General features: G+C 37.8%; 1 protein-coding gene across 15 annotated transcripts in view; it reads right to left on the minus strand.

Annotated features, from left to right (window-relative positions):
* Positions 1-1,250: 1,250 nt before the first annotated feature.
* BAZ2B (bromodomain adjacent to zinc finger domain 2B) overlaps positions 1,251-24,834 on the minus strand; it is a 407,328-nt gene continuing 383,744 nt past the window's right edge. For 10 of the 15 annotated variants that reach the window (XM_056110107.1, XM_056110111.1, XM_056110106.1 and 7 more), the window contains 10 exons: positions 22,484-23,136; positions 21,802-22,075; positions 21,475-21,630; positions 21,006-21,166; positions 18,667-18,977; positions 18,136-18,271; positions 13,867-14,013; positions 7,423-7,688; positions 7,015-7,158; positions 1,251-2,519 (listed from right to left, as the gene is read on the minus strand). In XM_056110107.1, coding sequence (XP_055966082.1) covers positions 2,366-2,519; positions 7,015-7,158; positions 7,423-7,688; positions 13,867-14,013; positions 18,136-18,271; positions 18,667-18,977; positions 21,006-21,166; positions 21,475-21,630; positions 21,802-22,075; positions 22,484-23,136 — 2,402 coding nt within the window. In that variant the 3' untranslated portion in view covers positions 1,251-2,365. The remainder of the gene's footprint in view (positions 2,520-7,014; positions 7,159-7,422; positions 7,689-13,866; positions 14,014-18,135; positions 18,272-18,666; positions 18,978-21,005; positions 21,167-21,474; positions 21,631-21,801; positions 22,076-22,483; positions 23,137-24,834) is intronic. The other 5 variants (XM_056110112.1, XM_056110109.1, XM_056110108.1 and 2 more) reach the window with 1 other exon arrangement.

The raw sequence follows: 24,834 nt of genomic DNA on the forward strand, positions 1-24,834 counted from the left end.
CCAATGCAGCCAATATTTTCCAAGCTTTCCTCTTTTCACAGATATCTAAATTATAAAAGAAAGTTATCACTCTTGAAAAATAGTTGTGCATATGTATTTTAAGTATTTTATTTCTCATGTGCCCCTTAAACACCAGACATGTTATAATCAATCTGTTTGTACACCAACTAATATAAAATAACATAAGTATGTATCATTCCTAAGGCATAAAAACCACATGAAGAATATTCTCCATGGGCTATCTGGCAGTTCTATAAACACAAAAACTGTATACTTTATTCACAGAACCTCCTGATGTCCTGCTCCACATTGAATTTTTGATTAAGCAACAGCCCCTTAAACACCACTGAATATTTGGTTATCAGAAAGTAACTTACTTAAATAACAGCTGATTGTCAGATAAGTCTTCACAAATAATCTATGAATTTTGGAAAATACTTATATGGTTTAGAAGCATTTTAAAGGCTGGAATACTTTCTTCAGAACTCTTATTTTGATTTAAAAATGTACATCTGAAACTTATAGGTAAATATATATTATAATGTGATGTTACATTAAAAAAAAACCAAACACCTTTTTTCCTTCACTGTTAATAGCAGTGAACACTATCTAAGGGTCATTTCTCCACTAGGCTGTAAGTTCCCTAAAGGCAGGGCTGTGCCTGCTTGTACATCAATGATCCCTCAGAATCCAGCAAGGCTTCAAATCCTGTTTTACGAATGTTTACATTTGTATCTCACCAGTTACTAGATTAATTTAAATGATCACTTTTTTTTTGAGAACTGCATTAAATGTCTCCCAATACAGACATTTCTCATCATAACAAAACTTTGAAAATTATTAGAATATTTTTATATTGGAAATATGAGACAAATCAACAATACACAATCTAGAGGCTCAGATGACAGACATCACTTGACTTAAAACCAGCCTCTTCACTCAGCCCAATATTCTCTAAGAATTCTATGAAAATAATATTTTAATGAACTTTGGGGTAAAAGAATGTAAGCTCAGCTTCATTAAGAAAAACCAGTTTTTTTTTTTTTAAAAACCTAGTTTCTCGAAGTCTTTTATTGTATCCGTGCCACACATAGTAGTGAAAATAACACTCCTCAAAAAAGAATGCTGCCTTTTCCACAACATTTTATTTTAAATAAAACTTCAAGTACTCTTACATAGGTACAAAAAAAAATTCTGATCTATTTGCCTCCAACAGGCCACCACAACACACAGTAGATAAAACACAGTGGTTACAAATGTCTTTTAAATTTATTTCTGAGGCAAGGCAAATGGGAGGGAAATGTTTCTATGAAAAAATACTGTGTGCAGTAGGAAATTGTCACAATTTTATTCCACATGGATACAAATGATTATACTTTAATTTAGGCCCTGGTGGCTTAAAATTATATAACAAAATAGAAAAATGGAAAACTAATATCCCCTACACCCTGTTTCAAAGGCAGGCACTACCAAGATCAAGGAGACGCCACAGTGTTGGTAGAGGATAATTACTGTACAAGCTGTATAGCTATAATTACCTTCAGACTAAAATAAAATGCTACAGTCCTTCTAAGGCATAAACAATAATGTCTGCAAACGATATATACACATAATACATATTTAAAACAAGACTTAATATAAACAATAATGAACAGTATGTACATGTCAATTTTTCTTCACTGTTTCGAAATACAATTTAACTACACAAGTGATGCAGCAACATATATATATATGTATATATATAAATGTACTTGTAACTCTACAGTAAAGTTTATTTTTGGTGCTTTTATAGCACATCAGTGTAAACAGTTTAACTTGGCTTTGTTTTATATTTTTAAAACATTCCTTGTTGTATTTTCAAGATTTAAAGCAATTTTCTAGTTCTTCCTTTTCACAGAAAACGAAGATTCTGAATGTGGTTTAATCATAAATAATTCATAAAATTAAATACATTCACTAAAAAATAAACTACAAAGTAAAAAAAATGAAAAATAGATATTTATTGAGAGGGAAAGGAGAACCATTTCCCACATTAGAGCTCTGGTGTTGAATATTCAGTGCGATTTGATATATTTTAATTGCTATTGCACTATAACACCCTTTCCTTTGAAAATTCTTTGGGTGTGCTTCCCTGTTCTACCTAAAGTAGCTGATAAATCACACAAACCAATAACCAAGGGTTTTGGTTGTTGTAGGAGTGAAGCCTTTAAAAATGGTATCATTCTTCTGATACTTTTTTTTTGTGATATTTATTTTAAGAAAAAAAAGTCATTGTGTATGTGCCTTGCACATTTATGTAAATATAGTTCACATTGCTGGTCTTGTTTATCCTTGTTTAGAAGGAAAAATAGAGATTATTATAATTTCAGCTCACTTTGAAAGTATCTGTCCACTTTTTTTCAAAATAATTCCTCATACTGTGGCCAGCTCTCCCTATATCAGAATCATCTTCATTAAATGTTTCACAGTTGTCAAAAACAAGTCTTACATCTAGAGCAAAGGTTTCCAGGTTCGGGTACCTGAAAGAAAGCACATTATTGAGAGGGTGTTTTTGTAGGATGGCTGTTTTTGTACATAAATGAAGGGGTAATAAAAGGTAAAAGAAAAACTGGCGGGCAAAAAAAAGTAAGACTAGGGTGACTATTTAAATCGATATGGAACGCACTGTGCCTTCTTATATGTGGGACAGTGAATAAAGAAATATGTGTTCTGAACTATACATAATTTAAAGAGAAGTTAAATGGAAAAAACACGCATCTATCACAGCTGTTAAAGGACTATTCCCCCCAGATCACTAGGTTCATATGACTAACTGTAACACCTGTTATCAGCTGTATCAAAAATACCCTATCTACTTCCAAAAATATTTAGTTGCAGTTGAAATTCTGTGCATCCTATATGCTATAACATTGCATTGCTCTGAAGCTGTTACATATATATCCCTGAATGTGCTGCTCGTGTTACATCCTCACCTCTCATTTCTCTTCAAATATGCTCTTTTGCCTACTATTGGAGTATAATGATGTAAAACAAACCTGAAAAAGCATGTGCTATCCTCTTTATCAGCGGTAACTTCATGAGGATCTGCCTTTCAATATGAAGTACTGTGTCTTTATTGGCATTTTTTATCTTGGGAGGAGTAAGTATTCTCTTGCTTTGTAAGAATACTGAAGCGAGCAGAAAGGTGAATGAATCTTTCTAAATTTATTGGTGAGCAAGAGGTGGCTCATTTCAAGCCAATTCAAAGTAAAATAAGTACATTTTTGAAAGGGGGCTTTTGAAAATTCAAATGCAAAGCAATTCTAAATTATGATAGGTTGGAAAGACAATAACATCCTCATTAGGAACACCTGTGAAGCAAGTGCTGCAACCTGGTAAAATGTTTCTTTGGCAAAATACTTCACCCCCTTCTAATATCTGCAAAAAATAATAAGACAAAATTTCTATCTTTAAGAAGATCACAGAGTTAAGTAAACCCGTGTGAAACTTCATCTTTCTTTTCTCCTGGGAAGGGGAAAGAAGCATCCATTAGGTGGTTACTCTTTATTCACTCTTCCCACAGTTCTTGGTAATCACTAATCTACCTCATTGTCCCTATGAATACCCTTTCTGCATATTTTAGATAATACATCTGTGGGGAGCATTTTTATAAAATATTTTAAAATTACTTTAAGAAATATTTATCTCCGTAAACAGTTTCTATTGGAAAAAAATTAATGATTAATGTTAGGGAGATGGACTGGAGCGATAGCACAGGGGGTAGGGAGTTTGACTTGCCATGTCAAACATGGTCAACATGGTCGACCCGAGTTCGATTTCTCCGCCTCTCTTGGAGAGCCCGGCAAGCTACAAAGAGTATCTTGCCCGCACGGCAGAGCCTGGCAAGCTACCTATGGCGTATTCGATATGCCAAACACAGTAACAACAAAGTCTCACAATGGAGACATTACTGGGCCCGCTCGAGCAAATCGATGAACAACGGGAGGACAGTGACAGTGACAGTTAGGGAGATTGGTATACAAGAGTGATTCTAGGTAAAATAAGTAAAATAGGCACATCAGTGCATAGGTACACTTCCTTTGTTGAAAGCTGGTACAGTTGGTGGAATGCAGAAATATTCATTAAAGTAGGCACTTTGCTCCCTGCTGTTCTAGAAATTTCTAGCTTAAGTATTGGAAATACAGTTCATAAGTTTTAATCACAACTTATTCACTGTGACTGTCCTCCCGTTGTTCATCCATTTGTTCCAGCGAGCCCAGTAACGTCTCCATTTTGAGACTTGTTGTTACTGTGTTTGGTGTATGGAATACGCCACAGGTAGGTTGCCAGGCTTTTCTGTGCGGGCGAGATACTCTCAGTAGCTTGCCAGGCTCTCCGAGAGGGGCGGAGGAATCGAACTCGGGTTGGCCATGTTGGATGCATGCAAGGCAAATGCCCTACCTGCTGTGCTATCGCTCCAGCCCCACAACTCATTAATTTGGGTTTAATCAAACAACACAATGTTAGAGTGCCTGAATCCACTAGGTTTTGTTTCTTAGACAGCATCACAAACAGGAGTTTTAAGAACTGCTTCCCGTTGTCTGCTCCCACTTCTGTATCAGGACTCATTCACATAAAAGAGCTCCAATTTTTTTGTTCTTTGGGTCATTTTGAATTAATTTCTTAACATGTCTGAGTATTTTGAAGTTTATATTCAACTTCTATTTAGTTACTGGAAAATTACACACATACAATTAATAAAAAATTAATTAAACTCTTTTTGTGTAAGTCTTTGTCCTGATCATATTGATGATAGAGTCCACGTCTTATCTCCCTAAATATCTGAATAAGAAAAAGCAAAATAACTAGTCCATATATAGATAGCATCTTTTGCCAGTTGATTTACATATAATCAATGTTTTCTTTTTTTTTTGTGGGCCTGGAGAAATAGTACAGCAGGTAGGGCGTTCACCTTGCACGGGGCCAACCTGGATTCGATTCCCAGCATCCCATATGGTCCCCTGAGCACTGCCAGGAGTAACTCCTGAGTGCAAATTGCAAAGCCAGGCCCTGTGCATTGCCAGGTGTGACCCAAAAAGCAAAAAAAAAAAAATTGTATTGTCCTGGGCCACACCTCATGGTGCTCATGGCTTACTCCTGGCTCTGCACTAAGAGATCATTCTTGGCAGGCCTGGGGGACCATATGGGATGTCAGGAATTGAATTTGGGTCGGCTGCAAATAAGGCAAGGGCCTTATCCGCTATACTATCTCTTCAGCCCATACCAATATTTGAAATGGGTTGAAATATTTTCTGAATTTAAATAAGTCCATCTGTAATTTTTTTTAAAAAGAGCTTGGGGCTAGAGAGATAGTTCAATGGACTGAGTGCCTGCACTGCATGTGAGAGCACCAGGTTCAATCCCTGGAACTACAGGGTCTCCTGAGCACTGCTAGAAGTGAGCCCCAAGCAGAAGTACTGAAGCAAGCTCTGAACACCAACAGGTGTAACAAAGAAAACAGCTGTCCTTCAAGAAAACCCACCCCCAAATATGATTAAGACTCATGTTTTAGACTCCAAAGCAGTAAGTTGGTCAGTCTATGAAAACAGAGACACTGATCATTAGGAGTTAAAAGTCTTACTCAACACTTTTAAATCCTAAATGAATTGTGGTGCACAGTGATTTTAATAAAAAGATGTCCAGAAAAAATGAATTAATATATTGTATAATAATGGTAAAAAGAACAATAATGAAACTTAAAAATATTTTATAATTGTTTCTCCTTTTCTTTTGGGAGTGGGAAAACTGGGTCATACCCAGCAGTGCTCAGAAGTGACCCCAGATTCGTACATGGTGCAGGGAATTCGAAATAGGTGCTTCTTTCAAAATAAAATATTTCTTTTTTCTCCATCTTTCTCCCTGTGTTTTTGCATGAACTGCAGGGCACAGGAGACAGTAAATTAACTTGGTATGTAGGAATAAAGAGAACAGTGGAGAAAGTAGAAAATATAGCTCTACAGATTCTGGTCACTGAAAGCTTGATAAATCTACAGCCTGTTTTTGTGTTTTTAAACTGGGTGAGTGTTTAGAATCACTAAATTTTACTACTAAGAGTCACTGTTCTGGCAGGAGTTTGCAGAAGTCTACAACTGTTCAAACTATGGCTTAGGGGGTGCGTGATAGAAGCCTGGGTTTGATCCCTGACACTGTAAACTGCCCAAAAAGCTGAGAATAATCTCTGAGTCCAGAGCTGGATGTAGCCTCTAAACACAGGTTGATATGCCCTGCCTTCAATAGAATGAAATTATGGACAAGAAATAACTTGACTCTTAGGATAAGGTATAAAGAGAATATAGAAGAAAAAATCAAAAAATAGTTCTCTTCACACTTGAGAGATGCGTGTTGAGTAATAATAAATGCAGAATATAGCTTTTAATATTTAAATTTTCCAATGACCTTCCACTTATAACACTGCAATGATCTGAGAACATTAAGTTTTGTTAAATCTATATGATAGTGTGAAATTTTCACAAGGCAACTTTCAGTTGATATTGTTTCTTTCTTTGAGAGGTTTTCCTGTCACTATTTCTTACTTTTTAGGATAGATTAAATGCCTTCCTATGTTCAAAGCAGCTTTGACATAAAAATACTTCTTGGTTGTTTAATTCATTTTAATTGATATCTCTTCCATACCATACTACCCAAACTTCTCTTTTCCCTCTCTCCTTTCTTCCATTCTCCTTTATTCTTCTAAAAGGGTGGGACATCAAATTAATGTATGTTTGTTTTATTTCATTTTTTTGATCACCCAAGTGGTGCTCAGACACCACTACTGGTTTGGGGGTCACTTCCAGTGATGCTGGGACACCATATAGTGCCCAGGATCTAGGTTCAGCTACTGCTTGCAAAACATGTGCTTCAGGCCAAAAGCCTGAAGATATTTTCCCAGCACAAATTAATGTAATTTTGGTTGACTAGAAAAGTACCCAGGACATACTGAGCATTTAAAAGTACTGAACTGAAATGATTACTTACTGTCCACTACTTAATTTTTCTCTAATTGTGGAAAAATCCATAGGCTTCTTAATAACTTTCTTATAACCAGGAACAAGTTTCAAGTTTACAGGAAGTAGAAAAGGCCATGCATCCTCATGAGTTTCCATTTCAGCAAGGATCATACTAAAGAAAATATGTTTACAATCAATACCTATAAGCTTCAAAAATCTAATTTTACTAAAAATTTGTCTTTCATCATCTTTCCAATTAAAATAACACAATACAATTTATTAAAGAACAAAGGAACACAATTACTTATACTGTATGTTTTACATTTTTTCCATTTATATGAATTACCAAAAAAGTCACATTTAGGACAGTAAAAGGTTTCTAAGTAAATAAAGTAGGATGCTATAAATATATAACACATGAAAAGAGAAATAATACCTGCAAAGAGCTAGGTCTTTGGAGTCATCTCTTTTAGGTTTCTTAATAGAAGTAAAACTTTCTTGTTTTGACAAGTTAATAGAAGTGTTTTCCTCCATTTTTCTTTTTTTCAGGTCTTTGTTTCCTCGTTTTATTGAACTACTTGTAGATGCAGAATCTTCGTCTTCAGTGTCCCCTGTTAAGCTCACTTTCTTGCCTTTCTTTGACTCATTAGTCTTTTTTCCTTTGACATGAAGTTTTTTGATTTTTAGAGTTTGACCACTTGCCTTGAATTAAAAAAAAGGAAATGAAGATATGAAAATTACTGTCTACAAATGACCTATTATCTTAAAATGTGACATTTCCACAGCACAAAGAGAGTATTGTCCAGAAGGTTGGTTGTTTTATTATTTTCAAGGCTAAAACCTAATAGTACATGAAAAAATTGAGGCATTATTAACACTTAAAGATATTAATACCTGACATAAGAATTTATCAAGCAGTACTCCTTTATTTAGCTCACTAACTGAAAGAGTTTAACAATATGAAAGGAAAACAACATAACTTAGAACAAAAGTTAACAAAAATAGCTTATTAATAAGAAAGTTGAAAAGGTACATAAAAAAGTTAGGTGAATCATTTATTTTTGTTTTGGGATCTTACTCAGAGATGCTCAGGAATTACTCCTGGCAGTGCTTGTAGGACCACAGGATGCTAGGGATTGAACCTGGGTTGTTTGTGCGCAAGGCCCTACCATCTATACTAGCTCTCTGGCCCCATCAATGGATTTTTACAGGTTGGGTATTTTCTTCAGCCACACTTGGATACAAAGGTATAGGAGTGAGAGAAAGTATGGCTGAATTAACAAGAATGGAGTTTTTCCCAAATGAGGGAGGCAATAGAGCTAAAGATGGATGTGTTAATTATAAGGGGACAATGATAAGGTTGGTTAGGAAGAAAGAGGATTTGGAGATGGTCAAAGAGGATTCAGAGATGTGAGAGGGTCTTAAGATTATAAATTTTAGGAGTGCCAGAAAGAGAGAACTGAAAAGAAAGAAGGAAATGAAGAAAAAAAGGTTTGAAGCTGAATTTAGGGGAGGAAATAGTTACAGATAATGAATAAGTTAAGAGATTAAAATAGAAGAGAGTGAATGAGGTAGGGAATACCTAGCAAAGTGTCTGGTCTTTAATATGTATTGACTTCTACACACTACTTGCTATTTATACCTCTAAAACCACTATTTACTATTTTTTTCCCATATAGCTTCTCTGGTCACCGGGTATAATTTATAGGTTTCTAATTTAAATATGATTAGAAAGTGACCTAAAATATATAAGCTTATTACTACATGACCTAGCAAAACTAGTAGGTGTAAGAATGTGAAATATGTATTTATATAGATAACTGTACGCTCAGGCTGGATCGATAGCACAGCGGGTAGGGCGTTTGCCTTGCATGCAGCCCACCCGGCCGACTCAGGTTCAATTCCTCCGCACCTCTTGGAGAGCCTGGCAAGCTACCAAGAGTATCTCACCCGCACGGCAAAGCCTGACAAGCTACCCACGACGGATTCAATATGCCAAACACAGTAACTAGTGTCACATTGGAGACATTACTGGGCCTGCTCGAGCGAAATCGATGAACAACGGGAGGACAGTGACAGTGACAGTATGCTATAATGTATGTTACAATAGCAACTGTATGCTATAATAGCAGCATTGTTTGTAATAGCCAAAGGTAGAAATAACCAAATGACTGTCAGCCAATGATTAAACAAAATCTAGAATATTCACGAAATGGAAAATTATCTAAGTATAAAAAGGAAGTACTGATGCAAATAAACTGTACTAAGAAATCAGATATAAAAGGCCACACACTGAGACTGGAGAAATAGCTCAAGAGCTGGGTGGATGATTTGAATGGGAGACACTGGATTTGATCACCAGCAGCACGTGGTCACCCGAGCACCACTGGGAATGTCTCCAGATAAGAGTCAGACCATCATTGGGGATAGATCAAAATTTGAAAGAAAAAAAGCATACATATTATATATCTCAAGTTACAATGACTAGACTAGGCAAATCCACACACAGGTAAAAGTAGATTAATTTGGGGCGAGAACAACAGTACGGTGTAAGGCTTTGAATGTGCATGACCCACCTTTGCCTCCTGGCATCCCATAAGTTCCTCAAGCACACAGGAGGGATTCCTGAGCATAGAGCCAGAAGTAATCCCAGAGCATCACTGGGTGTGGCCCCCAAACAACAACAATAACAATAACAACAACAACGACAACAACAGAAAATAGATTAATTGGGCCAGAAAGACAGTACACTAGTACGTAGTAGTATAAGGTGCTTGCCCAATTGCAACTGACTCTGGTTGGATACCTGGTACCACATATGATCCCCAGAGCCCTGTCAAGAGTGATCCCTGAGTGAAGAACCAGGGGGAGGCACTGAGTACTGATGGGTATAGCCCCCAAACCAGAAAAAAAATGTAGGCGTAACTACTAGCATTCAAGTTCATTATAGGAATCATCATAATGTTCTAGTAATGGTTATAAGGCTTTGTGAATATTGAGCTGGAGACAGAGTAAAGAGGGATGGCACTTGTGTTGCATTCTGAGAACTCTGGTTTGAATCTCTGGCACCTCATATAGTCTCCTGAGCACCACCATGGATCATTCCTGGGCACAGAGCCAGGAGCAGGCCCTGAGAACTCTCTGGCATGGCCCAACCACTCCCTCTCTCTCAAAAAATAAAAGAAGAAACTCTGTCAATACATTATAAATATCTGAAATATATCTTTTAAAAGGCTAATTTTATGGCATATGAATTTTATCTCAAAAATCTCCATAATAGATAAGAGAAAGAACACATGGAGGGTGCGGGATCCCGGAGGAAAAAAAAAAAGAAAAAACAGGTTCCAAAAAGAGCCAAGTTCACCCGCAAGTTCCAGATGGAGTAGGCGCCGCATCTCGCCTCCCCCAGATGGAACCCCGGTGACCAGAAGCCTCTACAAACACAGCTCGAGTATGCGGGAACGAGGACTTTTTCTCAAATCTGCCGGACTACACCTCCCAGGTAACCTCTGATTCCGGAAGTCATGCCCACAGCCCGCCCCCCAGCGCCATCTTTGAAGCCTTAAGCATAAGAGAAAGAACACATGGAGGGTGCGGGATCCCGGAGGAAAAAAAAAAAGAAAAAACAGGTTCCAAAAAGAGCCAAGTTCACCCGCAAGTTCCAGATGGAGTAGGCGCCGCATCTCGCCTCCCCCAGATGGAACCCCGGTGACCAGAAGCCTCTACAAACACAGCTCGAGTATGCGGGAACGAGGACTTTTTCTCAAATCTGCCGGACTACACCTCCCAGGTAACCTCTGATTCCGGAAGTCATGCCCACAGCCCGCCCCCCAGCGCCATCTTTGAAGCCTTAAGCATAAGAGAAAGAACACATGGAGGGTGCGGGATCCCGGAGGAAAAAAAAAAAGAAAAAACAGGTTCCAAAAAGAGCCAAGTTCACCCGCAAGTTCCAGATGGAGTAGGCGCCGCATCTCGCCTCCCCCAGATGGAACCCCGGTGACCAGAAGCCTCTACAAACACAGCTCGAGTATGCGGGAACGAGGACTTTTTCTCAAATCTGCCGGACTACACCTCCCAGGTAACCTCTGATTCCGGAAGTCATGCCCACAGCCCGCCCCCCAGCGCCATCTTTGAAGCCTTAAGCATAAGAGAAAGAACACATGGAGGGTGCGGGATCCCGGAGGAAAAAAAAAAAAAAGAAAAAACAGGTTCCAAAAAGAGCCAAGTTCACCCGCAAGTTCCAGATGGAGTAGGCGCCGCATCTCGCCTCCCCCAGATGGAACCCCGGTGACCAGAAGCCTCTACAAACACAGCTCGAGTATGCGGGAACGAGGACTTTTTCTCAAAACCGCGTGGCCGCGTAAGCCACATCTCTCTGTATACAAAGTGATCAATGAGAAGTAAACCACCCAATCTTTCTCCCTGAAAGTCAGAGTTAAGTTTGGAGCACGGCCACAGCCCCAGAAACACAAGGACTTAATGCAGAACCCAGCAGCTTAGAGCAGAAAAGTGAAAGGACTATGCGTTAATCCAGGCCATCAAGTCTGCCGGAGGGGAAAGGGTGTTGCCCCATTCGCCCTCTCTTCTCTGGAAAGAAGGATGGCGGCCGCATGGGAGCCTTGTGGACAGCAGGTATGAGCCGGGGGTGTGGGGGCGACTAAAACCTCATGGGAAGGGGGGCGTTCCGGTCCGTCCTTCACGCCCTACCGAGGCCACCAGTTGCCCCCCACGAGCGGCTCTCCAGCACGGCCACAGCCCCAGAAGCACAAGGGCTTAATGCAGAACCCAGCAGCTTGGAGCAGAAAAGTGAAAGGACTGTGCGTTAATCCAGGCAATCATTTCTGCCCAGAGGGGAAAGGGTGTTGCTCCCTTCCGCCCTCCTCCCTCTGTAAAGAAAGATGGCGGCCACATGGGAGCCTTGTGGACAGCAGGTATGAGCCGGGGGTGTGGGGGCGACTAAAACCTCATGGGAAGGGGGGCGTTCCGGTCCGTCCTTCACGCCCTACCGAGGTCACCAGTCACCCCCCACGAGCGGCTCTCCAGCACAGCCACGGCCCCAGAAGCACAAGGACTTAATGCAGAACCCAGCAGCTTGGAGCAGAAAAGTGAACGGACTATGCATTGACCCAGGCCATCAAGTCTGCCGGAGGGGAAAGGGTGTTGCCCCATTCGCCCTCTCCTCTCTGGAAAGAAAGATGGCGGCCACATAGGAGCCTTGTGGACAGCAGGTATGAGCCGGGGGTGTGGGGGCGACTAAAACCTCATGGGAAGGGGGGCGTTCCGGTCCGTCCTTCACGCCCTACCGAGGTCACCAGTTGCCCCCCACGAGCGGCTCTCCAGCACGGCCACAGCCCCAGAAGCACAAGGGCTTAATGCAGAACCCAGCAGCTTGGAGCAGAAAAGTGAAAGGACTATGCGTTAATCCAGGCAATCATTTCTGCCCAGAGGGGAAAGGGTGTTGGTCCCTTCCGCCCTCCTCCCTCTGGAAAGAAAGATGGCGGCCACATGGGAGCCTTGTGGACAGCAGGTATGAGCCGGGGGTGTGGGGGCGACTAAAACTTCATGGGAAGGGGGGGCGTTCCGGTCCGTCCTTCACGCCCTACCGAGGTCACCAGTTGCCCCCCACGAGCGGCTCTCCAGCACAGCCACGGCCCCAGAAGCACAAGGACTTAATGCAGAACCCAGCAGCTTGGAGCAGAAAAGTGAACGGACTATGCATTGATCCAGGCCATCAAGTCTGCCGGAGGGGAAAGGGTGTTGCCCCATTCGCCCTCTCCTCTCTGGAAAGAAAGATGGCGGCCACATGGGAGCCTTGTGGACAGCAGGTATGAGCCGGGGGAGTGGGGGCGACTAAAACCTCATGGGTCGGGGGGCGTTCCGGTCCGTCCTTCATGCCCTACCGAGGTCACCAGTTGCCCCCCACGAGCGGCTCTCCAGCACGGCCATGGCCCCAGAAGCACAAGGACTTAATGCAGAACCCAGCAGCTTGGAGCAGAAAAGTGAATGGACTATGCGTTGATCCAGCCCATCAAGTCTGCCGGAGGGGAAAGGGTGTTGCCCCATTCGCCCTCTCCTCTCTGGAAAGAAAGATGGCGGCCACATGGGAGCCTTGTGGACAGCAGGTATGAGCCGGGAGTGTGGGGGCGACTAAAACCTCATGGGAAGGGGGGCGTTTCGCTCCGCCCTTCACACCCTACCGAGGCCACCAGTTGCCCCCCACGAGCGGCTCTCCAGCACGGCCACGACTCCAGAACACAGAAACCAATTTCTTAACTATCTGACTTTCAGTAGAAATACTTCCAGGGTCAATAAGTAAAATAGCAGAAATCCAAAACCAACATTTAATTCTTGAACCCAGCTGGAGAAAGCAAATCACTTCACAATGCTTTTTCAGCATGTCTGATTTGGGGGGGGGGGTAAACTCTTAAATAATAGTGGTGAATCTTTTATTGAAACAATCTAATCAAAGCGGATAGAGTGTTAACTAGAATTCATCTGCCTCACAGGGACGGGGAGGGGTGGGGGGTGGGGTTTTATTGGGGTTCTTCATGGGAAAAAATAAGTATTGGTAAAGGGAAATGTGTTTGATATTTGCATGACTGAGACATAAACCTGAAAGCTTTGTAACCTTTCCCACAGTGATTCAATAAATAAAAAAAAAAAAATTAAAAAAAAAAAATCTCCATAATAGTCTGCATTTTGATATGGTAATTGATAAGTTCAGTTTTATTTTATTACTTATTTTTTAGTGAAGCATAATATTTTCATTGAAAGAAATTTACTTAGTGAAGTGTGAGACAAGAGAAAGAAATACATGTTCAAGAGAGAGCATAGAGTTCTTCAGAGTGGAAAAAAAGTCTTAGTTTTAGATCAGTCTTACCTTAGCAATACAAGTTGGACAAAACCAGTCGCCATCTGGGATAGTGGTAATCTTGGGTCTGTGGCAATATGTGTGACAGCCTTTGTCACAGCCATCACAAAGGAGGAGCAGTTCTTCATTATCTCCCTTTCGACAGATCTGGCAGTACTATAATATACGAAAAATCATTTAAAGTTAATACTGTACTATAAATAATAGCCACGGGGATATTAAACACACCATAATTCCTAGTTTATATTAGTAATGAACATTCCGCTTGCTAACAAATGTACAGTAGCCATACACATCTATGTATCTCTCGTTACACAGATATGGACCACATGACGGGGTGAGCAGTTCAATTGGGGTAAATGCACATTTCAGGTACACTGCAAAAAACAAAGCTAGAGGTTGAATGCCTGCACACACTTCAGAAGCATGTACACATTAACATATGAAATAATTAACATGACATTAGAGCACATAAAGCAATGAGTAGCTTCAATATGTGGTGCATTCATTTTTAAATATATTTCAGCTTTGGCTTATCTTAGCATCCTCATGATGTCCTGAGAAAGAAATAAAAGAGTAATTTTTAAGATTTAAATTAGGAAACGTATCAGAATCAGAACTATATAATAGAAAGATGTCTCTATATTTTACTTAAATTCATTATTTTGTGATTGATTAAAAAATGTGTTCAAACCAGGAAACTTTGGAGATCAATTCATGTATCACATCTACATAAAATGGATCCAACAAAATGACTTATACCAACCCCCCAAAAGCCCTAGTACAATAAATTCAAAGAATTCAAAGAATTTAGATCATGATTTATTTTAAATTAAAATTAATTCTTCTTGTTAAAAATTTCTAATGCTAAGAACTTTAAAATATGCAGAGATTATTTTTCCCCACAAATGCACGTTCTTTTTATGTATCAAGATTCACAAAGGGAAGGAAGAAAAGTTAAACAAGTAAAAATTTCAATGATGGCTTAAAAAATGGTAAGCACTATCACTTTTGACATTGAGCTTACATATCCAGTTCTGGGAGAAAATGTCCTGCAATCAATATTTTTAAAAATGAAAACATCTAAACTATAATTAAAGTTGTTTATAGATGCATATACTCTTAAAAACAAAATAGATGAACTTTTCAAACTTTAATTTCCAGTACATTAAATCTTAATTTGGAAAAATCTGAAAACCATATAAATTATTATATATATAAAACAATGGTAGTCTGAAAATTTTAACAAAATGGCAGATACGCACAAACAAACTTAACAAATGTGTCAAATAAATCTTTAATACTAAAATTCACATGTGTACAAGAGTCAAAGCTGGTGAATTTTGTATTCAAAGGTAATTATTCTTATGATGCTTCCTAGACCATGTCACTACTTTAATTTGATGCTGTTTTTCCACATTTGTGTTATTTTTAAAAAATCTTTTTTTAAAAAAATTTTTTGGGTCATACCCAGTGATGATCAGGGGTTACTCCTGGCTCTGTACTCAGGAAACACTCCTGGCAGTACTCAGGGGACCATATCGGATGCTGGAAATCGAACCTGGGTCAGCTGCATGCAAGGCAAACGCCCTACCCGCTGTGCTTTTGCTCCAGCCCCTAAAAACTCTTATTATAAAAATATTCATTGAGATGTAACATTTAGATGGTTATATTTAAACCCATAACAAAATTTAAAAATCAAATTAATAAATGTAAGCAAATTTTCATTTTTCTAGAATATATAACTAAAAATATCACAGTCTGTCTTACATCTCTCGTGATTTAAAAATAAAATTATTTTCTAATATTTATTAAGGAAGGGTGACAGATACTAAATAACACTTTTGCAAAAAGTGTGTGATACTAAATAACACTTTTGCAAAATCACAGAAATAGTTCACAATATGCTAGAGCAATTGTTAGCATTTGCTTTTAACATCTATGCGACTACAGCTAGAATAATAGATGCCACTCAGTCTTCACCATTAAAAACAATACAAAGTTGGGGCAGGGGTGAGAGGGATAATAGGGAAGGGAACACCAGGACAATCCAGGAAGGAAAAGTGCCTACCATGGAAGCAGGCTGATGGGTGGGAGGAAAACAAGGGACACTGGTGAAGGGTAGTGGGCACCAGTGAAGGAACTAGTGTTGGATCAATATTGCTTAAAACTCAATCAAAATAGTTTTGTAACTTTGGAATTCATGGTGATTCAAATTTTATATAACAATAAAATTTAAGATAGATGGTACACTTAGGACATATTAAAAAGAATATAAAGCATATTCTATGTAGAGAATTTTCTAGGGGCAAATTATTAAGAGCGCCGCCTTTCTCAGTGAGCCTGGTCTCTAGCAAGGTGTGGTTCTAAAGATATAGAACATTTTAAGGTTATTTGGGCTGGAGCGATAGCACAGTGGTAGGGCGTTTGCCTTGCACGCAGGCGACCTGACGGGTCTGGATTCAATTCCTCTGTCCCTCTTGGAGAGCCTGGCAAGCTACTGAGAGTATCTCGTCTGCACAGCAAAGCCTGGCAAGCTCCCCGTGACGTATTCGATATGCCAAACACAGTAACAACAAGTCTCACAATGGAGACGTTACTGGGCCTGCTTGAGCAAATCGATGAACAATGGGAGGGCAGTGACATTGAAGGTTATTTATCCTTTTTGGTTCTGGGGCTCTACCCAGTAATCAAGGGACCACACAATACTGGGGTGACTGGATGCAAAACAAAGCATGTGCTCCAGCCCTGTCAGCTTTCTCCCCAAACTAAGCAACTGAACATGTTCTGAGGACTTACTATGAAGATCATAGGCACAGTTACTTAATATTTCTAATTAAAGATTATAAACTTTTCCAAAGTTTTTGAATATAAAACTATTCTTTTAAAGATATTTGAAAAACAAATATTAAGTGACAGAAAAAGAAGCAGACTATTTCATTACCATTGTTAAAAAATAAGTGTAATATTAAAAACATGAAAGTTATATGAGTTTGTAAGAGTAAAATTTTAGATTGAAAAAATAAATTATAAAAGCATATTTTGATATCACTTTTGAGTTTTTGTGTATAACTAAAGTGACCACACTATAATTGTTTGATACAAGTTTTAAATATCTTTACAAATTTCTATTTTAAATAGGAATTAAACTTTTTTTTTGTCATGTCAAAGATGACTTTAAACTGTTCTTTAAAAAATAGTTTTGGAAGAGATACTGGTTTTACTTGGAAAAAATGCTACTAAATTAGCTAAACAATACTTTAAAACTTAAGATAAATTCTAGTCTGAATTGGGAAAGACCTAAACTTCAGCATATTTTGAGATTGCAGATTCTTTAATCCATGAGCACTTTACATAGAAGTTAAATAAAAGGCACAAGAAACTAAATGTATTTTGTATAATATGAATAACCGCAAGCAGTGTAAATATAGAAACAAAAAATGAAAGAATGCTAAATTATTTAAAAATATTTTAAAGAATCTTATTCTCAATTGTTCATGAAAATTTCAAAGGCTTTAATATTAAAATTAATCTATAATTCAAAAACAAATGTTATAGAGCTCATAAGTATATATAATAGATGTTTTGATATGTTATATTAAAGATAAGAGAAATACTTTTATATCAATACATAACTTCTTAGAAAATACGAGAAATAAATCTTTAACTTTGAATATATTACATTCAACATCTGGTATAAAGAGACCACTAAATGATAATAGCTAATTAGCACAATCAAAGAAGGTGAAAATTCAGTTTTAATGAGTTAAGGAAAGACTAAAAGATCTTGACTTTAGGTCAGCTACATCTGATGCCAAATGTGCAGAAACAAAGCAGAAAGTTAAGAACCCTCTGTTTATCTTGTACTTACTCACTGAAGCATTTCTTAGCATTTAATATGAAAATTGATATAAATATAGACATTTTTGGAAGTAGTAAATGTATATGGTAGGTACTGTTAGGAACGAGAACATGGATAAGAGGCCTTTAAAATGTTTAAATAAGCAACTAAGCTGACAGAATGTAACTTCGGAGTTATAAACAGTATTAAAACAAGAGAACTGAGATTAGGAATAAAGAAAGCACTTGGTAGATTCCGCCAAAAAGCTCAAAATAAAAAGGAAAGCATCAAAATAAAATCTTTAAGAATTAGGCAAATTCTCAAGTAGCACATATATTATTTGAGAATAAGTACTATGTAATTAATAAATAGCTGGATGTTGGAAAAAACAGGACAAAGTAAATTAGTTATAGTATTTCTTAAATAAAAACACTTACAACTTTCATAATTGATTTTTCCCATGCTATTGATTTCTGTAACTGCTGAATGCACAGAGCTACCTGTGCAGCACTGCGAGCTTCTGATAATGCCCTTCTCCATACCCTGAGCCCTGGAGCAATATCCTCTTCAATTCTGCATTGAAATATAGAAAAATTAAGTAGGTCATGTCCACATTTATGGTTACTGAATGTGAAACAATCATCACACTGAAAGCCAAGCAATGACAAAAACATATAACAGCCAATAAGTATAAGGTTTAAGCAACTAAATTCGATGTAGTGCACAGACTGTGGCTACGTGCCTCAAAGCTTAGTCACAACCAGGTAAATGTAAGGTCACTTTGCAGGATTATCAACGCACATAACAAAACAAAACAAAAAAAAATGTTGTAACAAAGCACCATGCAAATAGCATGATCCACATGGATCACAGACATACAAGAAGATACATAGATAACAGGCAATAGAAAATAGGCTCCAATTAGCAAAGAAGCACAATAATTTTTCAAGTTAATCTCAATAACCTACCCGTCACCATCACCACTAATGGATGGTGCAGGAGCAGGGACAGTAACTGTGCCCACATTATCCAGTTTGATCTGAATGGTGGTACTTAAGGGGCTCTTCAGATACCTTCTTTCAATGTTCCGCTCCAAATCAGCCAGCCTGGTTACAGCTATATCTAGGGGGTTGTCACTCTTCCGTTCTAGTGCATGCTCACTGCTTTCTTCTTCGCCAGTAAATTCTCCATCATGCTCCTTGCACAATTTAGAAAATGACTTATGTTCAAAATATACCAAGTCCTCCCTTTCTGATGCGGGCTCTGGACACATCCAACCCTATATATCAAGAGAATAATGTTATTATGGTTTCTTTTTAAAATGCCTGTTGGATGACTTGCTGTTACTAAAGTAAGGCAGCCGAATCCAGCAGATCTCAAGGATGTTGTCACTGAAAAGTTTTTGTTTCCTATGCTAGGTGGCAAAAAAAGGAAAACAAATTTTGAAATAAAACAAAAAATAATGGTTATAAGCAAATCTTGAAAAAGTTTATTGAGAACATCAGCGAAGCATTCTTATTTTCACAAAGTACTGATTAATTTCATCAGACCACTTAAATGGAAAGTTCTTGGTAGCCTCTTCTTTGCCATTATCATTACTTGCATACAGGTCCTTACATTCACCTTTGTTTCTCAGGCAGCAGCAGATTTGCACAAACTCTACATAGATTTTAACTTCTTCACTTATTAACTTTGCTCATTCTGCAACTTACATGTCATAATTCGCTTCCTCCTGGAGCCCACACCTGACTTAGAGGCAAGTTTCTCCATTATAGGCTCTCAAAGGACGTGATACTCCATGGCTTTGGACAGTCACACATTTTTACTACTGTGATTATCTGATTAATACCGTTTTTGGTTTGCTTTTGGGTCAAGCGTGCAAGGCAAGATCCTTATCTCTCCAGCCCTAATTAAATCTTTCTACCACTAATATAAAACTCTACTTGTAAATTTCACAAAGGTAGGGACGATCTAATTTTATCACCTGCACAGGGAAGGCAAATAGTAGACATTTAATACATGTATGTTGATGAAGAAATGATCTTATATCTTAGCATACTTAAATCAATCCTCTAGCTCACATCATAAGAGGCCCCACTGTTTTACAAAGCAAGTATTTTACCATGACATTTGAACACCTCAATCTACCTTTCCCTCACTTTCCCATCTGTGCATCTGACACAGCAAGTCAAATCCCAAGATTTCTCATTCACATACAGCCTTTAAGCTCCTTGTTCCTGATACAGTTAAGTTTGCAATTAAATAAGTATATTTTATTAGCTCTGAAAAATGACATTTTTTGTTTTGGGGCCATACCTGGCTTTGCAGGGGAGAAATGCTGGAGACTGGACCTGGATCTTGCAAACCATGTAAACCATGTGTTCTAGACATTTGATCTATCGCCATGGCTCTGGAAAATTACACTTTGGGAGACCCTCAAAAGTTTACAAATGCTGGCATTAAAATAATTATAAATAAAAATTTTAATTAGGCTAGGATGGGCCAGTAGTATATACAACTCTCACTCAGAATAAAATAGAAAATGTCAAATCAAATTACATGGAAATTATATTTTCTAAATGTTTCCAGGTGTCTGTCTCACACTCATCATACATTTATTTTCAAAGATTTCACCTCATTATTATTGACTGATAAGACCTTCACATGCTCTATTAGATAAAAAATTCCTCACAAATATGAAGCTCTTCTTTTGCTTATTCACTGGGAAGTCAGTTTGAATCACTGCTGGTGACATACTAATAAGTAGATAGATAATAAAAAAATAAATATATGTAGTGTGATTTGCATGTATGTATGCAAGAACATAATATGTAATATGTGTGCGTGTATCTAGATTCTCCAGTTTTTAATTTCATAGAGTAAAAGTCTAATCCATAGCATGACATATACGCAAGGTAGGACCAAATCTAAAAACAAAACACTATAGTTTAGTTTGATAGAATATTACATTAATCATGTGAAATTCTTCTTGTAGTAAAGAATAACTGCACACTAGAAATGTTATTTTTAACTGAGGAGGCAAGATTTAGTATCATGAACCTGGACTTTAATGTCAGACAGAGAGACTTTGAATCCACATTTAGTCACTTATGATAATTGGCAGATTACTTACTTTGAGCTTTATTTCTTACCTCTCAGATGGCGGGAATTAATTCACGGTTATTTTGAAAATGAGATGTGATAAAGTGAAAACAGTCTTAAGAGTAACTGGCATAAATAGTGCATATAATAAATATTAGTTACCTTCTATCATCGTAAAAACGATTTTATCCCAAGTCAACTTTACCTTTACTTGCAAACTTGCTGAGGCAACTCTCCTCTCCAGATCTTCTACCTGCTGAAGAATACTCAGATCCATTTCCAGTGCTTGTTCTTCTACTGACCAGTTCTCCACAATATCTCGAGTTACTTGATTTTCTTCATTTTCATTTAATTCAATAATGGCAACTACATTTGGAAAAAAATAAAATTATTTTTATTCCCCAGTGGAAATACATACAGGTAACTTGGCATACACAAACATACTTATGAAATGCAGATAGTTTACTCTTAAGAGTAGAAGCATTCTTTTTTAAGAAATACAAAATATGTGCACAGGTATAAAAATTACAAGGAAGGAAAAACAAGTTAAGGGATATCATTTGTTAGATATTACAGAAAAACTGCTTATAAGTATGTTCATTCTGAATCGAAAAGTTAATATGAGTTAAAGTAAAAGAATTCATTAATCCTCAGGAATTTCTTTGGGTACATACCATCCTTATTCTTGATGCAGGCTTGAGTAATATAATCCAAGTGTTTCTGAATTTGTTTTTGTAATGCCTTTTCTCTTATTCCTCTGAGATGTAGTACTTTGAGCAAAGCTTTTAGGTCCTCTGGGTCAATAATTCTCCACCAACCAAACTGCATTTCTAAGTCAAGATAAGTAAGTAGATATTTGATGAGTTATTTTGAGTATAAAATAATGGTAAAATGCAAATAAAAACATTAACTATATAAACCAATCAAATATCTAGTTATGATATATAAGTTCATAACAATGGAATAAAGTAAGTGTCTTCAAGACCTCTCAAGGTACCTACCTTCTGGAATAGGTTTTGGACAAGGAAAATCAACTGGCTTTGCTACTTCAACAGCTGCAGATTGAGCTAAAGAGGCTTTTTCATTCTGTGGTATTGGAGATTCACTTTTACTTGGAGCAACATTGGGAGTCAAGAATGAATTACCATTTCCTTCGGATAATCCCAACCCTGATCCCAGACTGGGTAAAGGTGATGTGAATGGCACACTGGGGGTAAGCACGCCAGTGGGCCACCCACAAAACTGAAGTCCCATCATAGACACTCCACTTTTCATCTGCAAAAAAACCCAAAACATTTATAAGACAGAATGAGAGGTTAAGGAAAAAAAATCTGAATCTAAAATCACTTTTTAAAGTTATGAAGTAATTTTCCATTTATATTAGAAAAAAATTAATACAATAACAAGAGTAAATTTTATGTTTTCATTTAATCCCCAAATTCTTATTAATTATAATAAAAAATATGTTCAAAGTAATTAAAGCACCCTTTGCCTTAGTCTTAGACATGAGCACCTGAGTATTCTGATGAACTTGTTAATAGTGATTCTGAAACTCTTCTAGTTTTCAAATTGGCAGGAACACTATTATAAATATTCAACTGATCCTCCTTGACTGAAAATCTTCATAAAGGTCAAGGATACATAAAAAGCTAAATAGAATGAGTTACAGTAGGTAGCACTCACCTGAAGAGGTGATAAAGCAAATGGATTTAGGGCTACAGGAGTCTGAGCAGGAGATGATCCAAGCAGAGGAGCTGGAGCAGGGGAAGGTGACTTAGAAGGTGGCTGAGACGGAGGCATCCCCGACGAGGCAGCTGACGTATCGGCGTGGGTAAGTGAACTGTCGTCACAAGGTGTTCTTGGCAAAAGGCTAAACCATTGTCTGCTCTTTTCTGTCAGTGTTTTTAACAACTGATCATTGGGGAGAGGACTGTAGAACTTCCCTGATCCACTGGAGCCTGGACTAAACAGATTATTAGAATCTGTCTTTTCCATGTTACTTTGTGTTACTGGTGATTGAATGCTGCCTAATGAGTGTTTCCCACTGTTTTGATAAGACAACGTGCACCCATTAGAACTATTTGTTTTGGGGGTCATTACATCTGGTTCAGGAGGCATCTTAGCTACTTCTAAAAGCTTGCTTAATTTTGAAAAAGAGCCAGGTTTCTGAAGAAAGAGATTTGTATTATCCTTTTCTTTAGGATCTTCTTTTGGCTCACAATGATCGGTGTTTGAACAATTTAAAGCATCTTCAGACATCTCAAATATTTCTTCTTTGATCTGGATACTTTCTGCTTTTTTAAGTTTTTCTCTTTCTTTTGCAATTTCTTCTAGTCCTATAGAATTGAAAAGTATTATGAAGAGTAGTGACTCCAGATCAAGCAAATACTAAAATCATATTTTACTATGAACCAATATGCAGAGATATTCCAAAATTCTAGATCACCCAATATGCTCCAAGTTTTGAATATATATATATATATGTATATATATATATATATATATATAGGAAAACTGTTAAAGCCCTAGATATATGAGTCAAATGAACATATTCTGGGTATAAATTAATTTTGTATAAATCTTCCCAGGAGTCTTCTCTATCATGCATACATTCATGAAAGCCTAAAAACTTAAAAAAGAAAAGAAAAATTCTGGCCTTCAGAGATAGCTACCAGTGCTTGCCTTGCAACCAGAGGCTGCCAGTTCAGTTACTAATGCTGCCTGCATGCACTGAGCTCTGCTGTTTGGAATCTACAGTGCCACAGTTAAGTGTCTGCTCTCTAAATCACTAGCCAGGTGTGGGCAAGCACTGCAACTGCAGCATGTGACCCCTAGTGATCATGATAACTAAGAGGTGGATGAGTACCCTGACTAGGAACACCATTCCCTGATCCCTGTGAGTATGTGTATAAGCACGGTGCCTGGGGAGCACCATGGTTGAGTGCATCAGTATCACTCCATGAATAATGCTGATGAGCACCACAACCAAGCATCAGCGTTTGTGTCATCTGTGGTTATTGCAAGAACAACAATTATAGAAAGGAAAGGAAGTAAAAGGGAAATTCTATTATAAACATCATTTTCAAACCTGCCACCTGCAGTTGCTGGGAATTAAACCAGGGTTAGCAGTATATAAGGAACATGTCTCATCCCCTGTGTTGTATCTAGCTCTGATCATTTAACTTCTAAAGAAATACATATTCAAGATAAAATACACAGTAATAAAATTTATAAACTTTTTCAATCCTACTCTTCAAGAGAAATAGGGTAGGGGAAGCAGGAATGGGATTTTCTCTAAAAAGGGAGTAACAGGCCAAATAAGTACAGATGGTTTAGAAATTCTTCTTGCAGTGGTAGAAGATATTCAGTCTAGACTGAGCAGTATTCTAATTCTGTCTACTTTCCTAATCTGGTCAAATTTTAACAGCAATATCTGAAAGAATAAATTTTTTTCCAAATAGTTTAATTGTGTTCCTGGTAAGTAAAGCTCTAATGTATCCAATAAGAAAATCACAATGCCTGATATCCTATCAAAATTAGATACAGGCATGTATAGACACAAAAAAACATGATACATAATTAGAAAAATCAATCAAAATTTACCCCACACTGACAAGACAGCAGAATTAGCAGACAAGCACATTTAAAAAATAAAATCAGTTTTTCATTATGGAGCTCTATCACTGAACTCAATGGTAGAGTATATGGATGAGTCCTGGGTTTAATACACACACATACACACACATACACAAACCAATATAGACAGACACACATATACACACACACAAACATATATATACAGACACAGACACACAAACACACACACACACACACACACACACGAAAAAGAAATGAATACTGGGAATGTGACTTAGTGGTGGAGCTCATGTCTTGCATGTGTGAGGTTCTGGATTCAATTCCTGGCACTGCAAAATAAACAGACAACACCTCCAACCTCCCCCAAAACATACAAAAGCAGAAAAAAGAAAACAGCTGCTGAAAAATCACCAAATTTGATGAAAACTAGGAACCAC

Source organism: Sorex fumeus, unplaced genomic scaffold, assembly GCF_029834395.1.
Source record: "Sorex fumeus unplaced genomic scaffold, SorFum_2.1 ptg000009l, whole genome shotgun sequence".
Lineage (NCBI taxonomy): Eukaryota > Metazoa > Chordata > Mammalia > Eulipotyphla > Soricidae > Sorex > Sorex fumeus.